At 35.1% G+C, this 10,828-nt stretch overlaps 1 protein-coding gene across 1 annotated transcript in view; it reads left to right on the top strand.

The window, feature by feature from the left end:
• The window catches only part of LOC111087461, a 29,855-nt gene that overhangs the window by 13,823 nt on the left and 5,204 nt on the right, over positions 1 to 10,828 (top strand). The window contains exons 2-4 of the mRNA XM_022394151.1: positions 742 to 844; positions 2,550 to 2,669; positions 9,113 to 9,287. Coding sequence (XP_022249859.1) covers positions 742 to 844; positions 2,550 to 2,669; positions 9,113 to 9,287 — 398 coding nt within the window. The remainder of the gene's footprint in view (positions 1 to 741; positions 845 to 2,549; positions 2,670 to 9,112; positions 9,288 to 10,828) is intronic.

Genomic DNA, 10,828 nt, shown 5'->3' on the forward strand with positions numbered 1-10,828 from the left:
ATTACTGTCAGATGTAAAAATCAGATTGGACAAATTTGAACATTTTTACTTACACTTATTTCATTTTTTTCTAGATAGTAAATTTATCTACAATCTATTATATTTCCATATAAATATTTATATTTTAGCTCATTTGTGGCACAATGCAGAGGCGGGCCAGATCCAGCCTGCGGACAGTAGTTTGGTGATCCCTGCTATAAGGGATTAGAGTATACTAAACTTTACACATTATGTAGGCTACACTAACGTGACGTTTAGGCGGTTCTTTTAATTATTATATGTGATATACGTTTTTTTTGGGGGGTGGGGGTTAATGAAAGTGTTCCAAAACGTGTCATTAATTTCTTGACGACCTATTATTTTAATAAGTGTTTCCTGGTTTATGCCAAAGAAGAAATACAATAATATTGTTTTTATGAAAAGTTCACTGGAAAATAGAAATTATTACAGAAAATTTAGCTTTACATGTAATGTATAGAACAGAACATTATTCATTTCGAATTTAGTTCAGACATTAAATGTTATATAGTTGAAAAACCCACAAATATATTAAAATATTTTTGACAACCTTATTGATCAAACTGTTAATGCCGAAATTATTTGATAATTTTTTTACATACTTTTCCATTATATATTCTTACACTTTTCGTATTCGTTATCTGAAAGAAAGCCATAGGTACAATAATTCTATTTTAGCATCTTTTACGCATACATTAGCGAGCTTTTACATTCTTCCTATAGGTTTTGGGAGGAGTTTCATACGTCCATCAAGTTATTTTCGCCATAGTCCAGAAGAAGTTGCAAACGTTCTACGAAGATTTTTGGTATCCATAAACGTTCCCAGGTAAATTGTATTTTCCAACTAGATCTTTCTTTTTTTTCAATTTAATACCTAAACTTATGCTTTTTTCATCTTGTTATTTATTCCATATATTGATATTGGAAGAAGACAATGAAATGATGCTTATTTGAGCTTAGGAAATTATTAACACGTTAGTTTTATTCTTCAATATAATGGTACATATGATTCATGGTAATACAAGCTGAGGTACCCATCCTGTGTCCAGGTTATGAACTTGTGTGGGTGGATGCTACGATAAATAACACAAAAATTCTAACTTTCACACAATTTTTTATAACATAACATATTATTACATTATTCGTTATTACCTCACCAAAAGTTTTGTATAATCTTTAAGAACTCAATATGTATATACAACCTACTTAAAACATGGTATACACTGCGTAATGGTCAGGGTGACTTTGTAGGAAGAGGTAGCGGCCAAAGTAGTGGTAGTACGAGTGCTTTCTGTTACCTGCTTTCAACATCCAGCTCTTAATGTCATTCCACAGTGTTTCACGTGATTGATTAATAGACGGTTACTGGCCGCAGAAGAGTCTTACAGACTGAAGTTGAAAGGTCACAGGCCAAAGTAGGAAGTTGATATAACTCAAAAAACGGCTTTTAATATCAGTCTTGTGGTGGCTGTTGAAGTAGAAACTTTAGCTGAGTTTATGTATTATTGTAACAGTGGCGGTCATTCATTGTCATTGCATTCCTCCATAGAGAGTGGTAGTTCACTCTCTGAGATATATGAAACGTATGTTTGGCCTTCCCCACACTGTGTATATGTGGTATTATAGAAAATTTAATAAGGTTATCTGCTGGTGTAAAGACGTGGCGCCATCTATGAATATAGTTAACATACATTTACGTCAGAAATACAAAATGCTTAATAACAACAATAATAGAGGTGGAGTGGGTTTTGAACCCTCTGTGAACATGCTTCTTGTTCCAAACTACCATCCCACAGATTTATGAGTTGTTAGACAATGGACAAACAGACAGATACACATATTTCTGTGCAATACACATTAAAAAGCTCTACATACGTCTAATACAAATTCGATGACGAGGAACCCACTTTGAGACTAATAATGGCTGGAGACGGCTTGAATGGGTAATGAAGAAAAACTTTAATATAAGTTTAACATAACAGCTAATGTACAACGTTTCGACAAGGTTTTGTCATCATCACGTTTAATACGTTTCCAAGACGTGTGACGTTTTTGTTAATTAATGGAGAGTGCATATTAAATCTTCCCCGGTGGGTCAATGGTAAGTTCCAGAACGTATAATCCTAAAATTCGAAGTTTGGTTCACCGCGCTTTATAGAGCGCAGGTAGCACACTATGAAGCTTTGCACTAAAACAAACAAACAAACAATTATTAAATGTTAAATTGATATGCATTTTTATTCGTGAATTTTATGCTGCAAGTTATTGAGTAATCATTTCATATAACCTTTTATAAAACCCCGAATTTGAGCGTTGTAATTCCGTCAATTTACCGCTGGCCCATCGGTGGGCTTTCTTTCTTTCATGTGCGATCATTTTTTGTTTATTTTTTCCTAGTTGTTTGCGAATTTTTTTTATATCAGTCAAGATAAGGAGATGTACATGCTCTCTTTTCTTCAAACGCTAAACTAACATAACTGTAGTGTAGTCCGATTTATACATATAGATAATTTTTTAAAATTTCATTTTAGAGTGGATTTAATGCTGGCTCACAGCGCGGGAATATTTCCTGCCCTAACTCTAATATCAGATAATCCCCAGTTCTTTCGTTCGATGGTGTTGATGTGTCCTCCTGGGTTGAGACCATGGCGGTAAGTAGTATCATGTAATATGCGTTCTGACTTTAAACACACAGACAAAGAAATAAATAATTCTTATTTGACATGATTATTAGAAATTAGGTTTGAGACATAATGTTGACATTATTTCTTCAAGCTATAAAACCCTATTTTGACTCCATTTCTAAAAGCTGCAATATTGAGAAGAGTCAAAATAGGGATTTGTAGCTTGAGGAAATAATGTCAACGCTACGTCTCAAACCTAAAGCTTTTTTGTTTATATTTTTTGCGATTACATTTTCACTTTAAGCTACCTATTTGGGTTTATTTTTTGAAGATCCCTATTCCCCCTTTTTAAATTAACAATTTTTAATAATCATGTTTATTTAGCTTATAAATCTGTATAATAACAATACTGCCTTTTTTAAAACAGTTTGGTTTAATGAAATACGTAGTTGGTGTATGATGCTTTCTCGGGAAACAATCATAGTTTTTGGATTGGCCTCATGCAGATTCGATGGCTATTGCTCCTGATATTGCTATAATGTTATCATTGATAATGGTACTGAACGTATGATCACTATGATTCATAGTGATCATAATATCACATTTTATGTATTTATATATATATATATATATGTGTGTGCTTGTAAAATACACATAGCTACTAAATTTTTACTTTTTAGCTATATGGGGAGTCTGTAAACACTGTATTGGAGGGGCTACTGAACTATACTGGAATGATGCATGGACTGAATTTTGTAATCGCATGAGTTTTATACATGCATGCACAAAATATTGCACATGCAATGCATGTTGGCTAGTATTTATATCTAGGAATATACATGTAGGCTTTATAGCATGACCAGGTGGTTGGGGTGCTCCACTCGCAATCTGAGGTTCGCGGATTCGAATCCCTGTCCCACCAAAAATACTTGCCCTTTCAGCTGACCATAGTAAGGCCAGTCATGGTTTTGCTGAAGCTGGCCAGATATCCTCTTAGAGTGACATATTGCACATTTTACAATGTCGGAAACTTGTTGATTAACAATTATTCATTGATAATATTAATATACCTTTCTCCCTAAATTTCTGATGGAGTTTGTGTCGTGACACTTCTACGACCCTCATCCAACATGTCTAGCTTTTGCATTCCGTTAACACAATGTAAATCAACCAATCGCTTTTTGCCATTTGTACGTTATAAAAGTGATGATCAACACATTATATATATATTTGGTAAGACAAGAGTAGCCCAATAGTATGAGATGGTTGCTGTTCACTAGTTGCCTTCCTTTTAATTTGTAAGTTCAAAATTATGGATGGCTAACACATAAGCCAGTAGTTAGGGCGATTTTTGTCAGCCACGCCACCAGAAAGCGCAATACATGTGTCAACCTCTAAATGATGTGTTGCTAGGCCGCCATGATAGGCAGATATGACAACGGTAGTTGTTCAGAAAATGTGTTGCTAGTTCCAGAGGGCGCATTGGCATGATGTCATAATGATATCATCATAGAATATCTCAACGCGTGATTATATCATCAATATCTAGATTTCATTATGCTACAAGTAAAACCATTATTTTAATTAGAAACTGTTTCACCAGTTTGGCTTTATGCTATCCATGTAAGTTTGATTTTTTTTGTTCTTGACAAAATATTTAATTTTACACATGTTACTTTATAGTTTTAACTTAAATACATTTTACAAAGCGGACTGTTTTTATATAGGTGGATTGTGTTACTAAAGGTAGTTTTTGTATGGATGGATGGTGTTACTAGGCAGATGTTGTTACTATAGGTGGATGGGGTTATTAAGGTTCTATATACGGACCGTGTTACCAAAGTTCTGGGATACTGTTACAATAGGTGGATGTTGTTATTAAGATTTCTATAAGTGTTACTAGATGGATTATGTATGTTTTACAAAGGCGGATAGTCCCATATGATTGCATAGAGATTTCAACTCACATTTAATTGCGTACATTTTACAAAAGTGTTTTTATACTTCTGTAGGACAGCATGCAGGTTTCAACATGTCTCATCTTATTTTCATTTTACTTTTGTTTCTTTAGGACGATAGTGTTATTAACACATTTAACTTACTGCTGAAAAGTTTTACCATTCCTAGCATTTTATATTGATATTGAACAATACAGCCAATTTTTGTTTTAACATACTGATTATAGTTTTAGTTTCTATATTTAAGCATACATTTTACAATTATTTTCCTGAAAAGGACACTTATGTAAATATCATGCAATAATTTAACATAAAAGCTTGCACTTTCACTAGTTTGTATTTTTTCTATCCATTTGACTATGATCTTTATTGTTCTTGAAAAATATGTCATTTCACTTATGTACTTTTTACAATGTTTCTATGGGCCAAATATGTTATCATTGCTAGGCATGTTCTTAGTATTTTCATCAAGACAACTATTATAATATGTATCAGTTTTTATTATCCATTATTTGAATGAGGCAGTTATTATAACCAATAATTTACTTTGTATACTTTATTATTCTGAGAAGGACGCTTATTTACCCCTCTATGTATGATTTCATTTAGCTACAACTAAGTATAATAAATGAACAACTTACTGTTTAACTTACCATTCACTTGATGTTCTATACATAAAACTTTAAAGTAAACCTCTGTCTAACATCAAGACATCTGTTCAAGCCACAATTCACACAGTGATACAACAAACCAACCATGAAGACCAAGGAGCTTTCCAAACAAGAAGGTTACAATAAAATTTCAAAGTCACTGATTATCCCTTTGAGTATGGTGAAATCTATCATTAAGAAGTGGAATGTGCTTCATACCACCCTGTCACTATCCAGATCAAGCTGCTCTTCAAAATTAAACAGCCAGGCAAGCAGGAAACTGGTTAGGGATGTCACTGTGAAGCCAACAGTGACTTTGAAAGATTTGCAAAATTCCATGTCTGAGATAGAAGTCAGCGTTCATATATTGACAATATCCCGGTCCCTACACAAAGCTGGTCTACATGATCGAGTGGCAAGAAAGAATCCATTACTGTAAAAGAATCATCTTAAATCTCGTATGGAGATTGCAAGAAAGCATGTAATATGATACTGAAGGTATGCGGCAGAAGATTTTGTGGTCAAATGAGATAAATTCAAAGCATTACTTCTGGCGCAAGCCCAACACAGCACATCACTCAGTTAACACTATCCCAAATGTCAAGCATGGTGGTGGCAGCATCATGTTATGGAGATTCTTCTCATCAGCAGGGACTAAGAAGCTTGTCAGTATTGAGGGGAAGATGGATGGTACAAAGCACAGGCAAATCCTAGAAGAAAACCTGCTTGAATCAGCCAAGAATCTAAAACTGGTTCAAAAATTCACATTTCAGCATGACAGTGACCTGAAGCACAAGGCCAAAGTCACACTGGAGTGGTGTTTCAAAAGAAGAAAGTGAATGTCCTGGAGTGGTCAAGTTCAAAGTCCTGACTTAAATCTAATAGAAAATGTATGACGAGACTAGAAGATTGTAGTCCATCAACAATCTCCAACAAACTTGTCAGAACTGGAGCAGTTTTTGCTAGAAAGAATGACCAAAAATTACACCATTCCATTGTGCAAAGCTGGTCGAGACCTATTCAAAAAGACTCACAGCAGTAAATGCTGACTTAGAGAGCTGTATACTCATGCAATCAGCAAATTTCAATTTATATATTTTCTTTGCAAGTTTTCCTGATATTCAACTTCCTTCACACAAAACAGTGTTTGATCATTAGAGTTTTGAATAAAAACAAGTTCATTAAAAAGATTGTTTTCATTATTAGTATTCCATCAACATGTAACATTATTGGTAGGAGTGAATACTTTTGCAAGGCACTGTGCGAAGAAAACAAGATCATTTTAAAAGTGGAACGAAGAATTTACTACTACATCTTATAAATGGAAACCTTAGGTCCCCATCATTTTAATGCCTCAACAGATTAAGAATACTAGAAGCAAAAACACTGTTTTAACAATTCAACCCAATGTAAATGTTCAGCACCAGTTTTGGAATCGATTCGGATGGAAGCTGTAATGTTTGTTTGCTTGCTTGTCTTCACCACCTACCGCCAACTCTTGGTCTATTATTTAACAATGAATAATGGGATTGACCGTCTTATTATAGTGCCTCGGCTGAAAGTGCGAGCATATTTGGGAACGGGTTTCAATTCTACGATTAAAATGTCCTAATTACCAGACCATGTCAGGCCCAGAAGCTGTAAAGGAATGTAGCTTTTATGGCAGAAGTATAAAATTTGGTAAACGTGTGGATCTTTCCATACTTTACCATTTAATATTGGTGTCACGAAAAAGTTACCATGGATGATTACAAGCTGTTAGTGTGGCTATTATGTCATATTGTTGTAAGTGAGCTTTGTAACTTAGCGTCTTTCCAGTAGGCTATTAATCAATGGTTACAAGCTTTTACTTTTAGAGACAGCACTAATGTATTATTTACCAATAAATAACAAGCTGAGTACACGCATAAAAACGTTTTTCTCAAAACAAAAATGTAATTTTGACCTACTGTTGCTGGGTATTTTGTTTTTTACAAATACAATAAAAAATCTGAAAACGGGTATATCTAATTTAGTGAAAATCACAATGATTAAGAAGACTCTCATAATTTTGTGATGTTCGTCATTATATTACCTGGGCTAAATGAAGCTAGGGAAACAGTTCATTGAAGGAATGCTGTTCCCGATATCTGCCTTTTTCTTGCATATGTATATAGACATATCAATAGGCAGAGCACTTGAAAATATAGTGTAACTAGAGGAGCACTCAGTAGAGCGCATACCTCCACCACGCAGCGTTGATCATGTTCGGCTCTGAAAAATACGAAAATGTGTCCGTATGTCCGTCGTTATCAATCTATACTGACCATTTTTGGCAGGACAATGATTAATAATATTCTACGTATGTCCATCAAGTTTCATCAAAATTCGATCATTTTTGACTGAGTTATAGAGCAGATGTAGTGTGAAAAATCGTTCCCCATGTTAACAGATAGGGATTTTTTTTTAATTTTCGTGTATTCGTTTGACCCTAAAAAACTAACCACTTCTCAGTTAGGTCGTACTCAAGTGTGTATACCAACTTTCGTCCAAATCCCCTCAGCAGTTTTCAAAAAATCTTGCTGACAAACACATACACACACACACAGGGGTGAAAACATAACCTCCGTCCACCTTTGGTTGCCGAGATAATTAACATGTGTACTGAATTAGAATTAAAATTAAGTGTTATTTAATTTGATTTTGGTTAATGTTTATGATGTATGCACACAGACTAAAAATGTATACCTTGCACTGTAACTGCTATTCCCATACTATGATTTAACAGTTCCACGGCTTCGTGTCAGTTGGCGGTCAACTTGGGGTGAAGAAATTCATAACAAGCTTTTCCAAATCAAACCTTTTGTTGTTCTTTAGCCACGAGGATCGGAGGGAGGAAATTCTCTAGACTACGTACTGGCCATAGTTTTTTAACTCATCGTTTTTTTGTAGGACTGATTCGCCTATGCGTGGCTTTTGTGTTTTACTTTCGTGCCGTCATTACGACAGCGAACGACGACACCATTTTAGACATGTTTTTTCTCGGAGTTTACCTATGACCTTGGACAGTGTCATTAGCTATGGTGATACTGCTCACCTTCATTGTGTTTTTATATTTTGGCAATGACCTTTTAAATTCTATTTAATTTCTTACCTGACTTTTGTTTAGCTTTTAACTTGTTTTACATTTACATTTTATAATATTTTACTTCTAGCATTATTAGTTATCCCTTAACTTTTTAGGGATAGGATCTTTAAGTTTTCCTTATCAACCAATCATGAAACTAAAACATAACGGCCCACCAGTGGCACAGCTGTATGTCTGCGGACTTACGACACTAGAATCCGGGTTTCGATACCCGTGGTGGGCAGAGCACACATAGCCAATTTTGTAGCTTTGTGCTTAATTACAAACAAACAATAAAACATAACTCCCTTGATCCACCTGGAAATCAATATATAATGTCTACGTATCCACTAGTCCCCCAGTGACACAGCGGTATGTCTGCGGAGTTACAACACTAGAATCCGGGTTTCGATACCCGTGGTGGGCAGAGCACAGAGAGCCCATTTTGTAGCTTTGTGCTTAATTACAAACAAACAAACGTATCCACTACAACGTCACGCGACTTTAACGAGCATTCAATTACCTGCGTAGGGTTTAGTGTTAATTAAGTAAAATTAAATTATAGCGATATATACATATATATGTAAAAGAGTCCAAGTGCACTACAATTCCACATTCACAATGGTTAAAAAATGAATACGCGAAAGGGCAGAATTATTTTCACTCGTACACATACCGTATTCACATACAAAAACCGCCTTTTAACTCACAAGATAATACCAGTTAAATCATTTGACAAGTTATTCTTTCCTCCAGAGGAATCAAACCTCTCTGGTTGTTTAGAGGAGGATCATACTGTTTTAGTAAACCGATCTTGAAGTTAGCTGTGTTGCCGTTATTTCGATGGATTCATAAGAGAGTTAAAATGGAATGTTCGGATGACACTGTGAAGGTCAACGTCCACACCATTGGAAATATCGATTTTTTAAAGGTTAGTCAAATATATTTTGTGTTTTGTAATGTTGTTATCGTCTTTTAGGCTGATAAAACATAATAAAATATAATATAAAAACCTGATAGTGAACGGTGATGAATGATTACAAATAATTATATGATTTCTTTCTTTTTTTCTCAGGTGACCCAACACAAATTGTAAAACAAATGTATCTTACATTAGGCCTTGCTTGTGTGGTGTAATCCACATTAGTTCTGTGAGTTTGTTTCTCCAACCTAAAAGTTGTATTTGTTTTCAGCATGAATATTTTAAAATTGCTGTGGTCTTCCGTTTGATTCGGCCCTTTGAGTTTGCGCTGTTAGACGAGTATTTTAACGTAGCTATGGGTTTTATGTTAAAACACAACTGACTTTAGTATCGGAACAATTTGACTTGGTTTTCTGTTTGTTATCGACTCCTGAACGAGCCTTGTACATGTAAATAAGTATCATTTTTTAATATAAGACATTTATATATGAAATATATTTATTCCAAATCACAAGCTTTGAGCAACCGGCTTCTTGTCTTAATATACATACTGTTACGTCTGTGTTCGTTTGTTAATTTTCCGTTGAACTTATTTCCGAGAAATTTCAGCGATACAAGTCCTTTTTTAAATAAAACTAGTTTATTTCCTCTCAATACAACTTTGCAATACACTTAAACACACGCTAGAATTTACAACGATTCACGCATTTCACTATCGCGCTTGACTCAATTGTCCGTCTCTGTCTCTGCTTGTCTGCAATTCTAATTCCGAATAATTTGTCTCACGTTATCCGGCACACTTATATACAGGAATAGAGGGCGCCTTGCACATACTGGATTATTCGTGATGTTCCCCGATCCTTCTAGAATATCATGACGTATTACCAGCGTCACGTGACTACCGCTGTCGTAACACTGCCCCTTCCTTAGTATTGTTCGTCCCGAACAATAGCCACTTACATTAAACCAATAGATAATTAACAATAACTTAATTAAATGTACAGAATTTACAAACACAAAATTAAAATTCAACAAAGTCTCTTAATTTTACAAGAGATATCTTCTTCCGTACTGGTCTCCATCTCGTTGGCTTCTTCTTCACGTGGGGTTCATCTGCTCCATCGTTAATTCTCCTATTATCGGTAACAGTCACATCAGTGGTAGTAACTTCATCAAGGGCTTCACTGTTCTCCTTCTCAAAACCGGGTAGAGTTTCTTCTTCGATAGTGGCTTTTTCAGGTGACACGTCTTCAGCGGAGTCATTTGTTCCATTGTTCACTTCGTTCCAACGGAAATGTACTGGACCGTGATAACGCCAAAGCCTGTTGGCATGCGCCACCTTTGGCTTATCTCGCCAACCACATTTTATCCGGAAAGTCACGTCTGAGAGACGATCCACTATGTCATATGGGCCTTCCCATGGAGATGACAACTTAGGAGACTTCTCTTTGGTCTTCCTGTGATTATACAACCACACCTTGTCTCCTGTTACAAAGCTGATTTCAGTAGATCTCTTATCATAGCATAAATTCATCAAATCAGCAGACGTT

Source organism: Limulus polyphemus, unplaced genomic scaffold (genome assembly GCF_000517525.1).
Source record: "Limulus polyphemus unplaced genomic scaffold, Limulus_polyphemus-2.1.2 Scaffold2183, whole genome shotgun sequence".
NCBI lineage: Eukaryota > Metazoa > Arthropoda > Merostomata > Xiphosura > Limulidae > Limulus > Limulus polyphemus.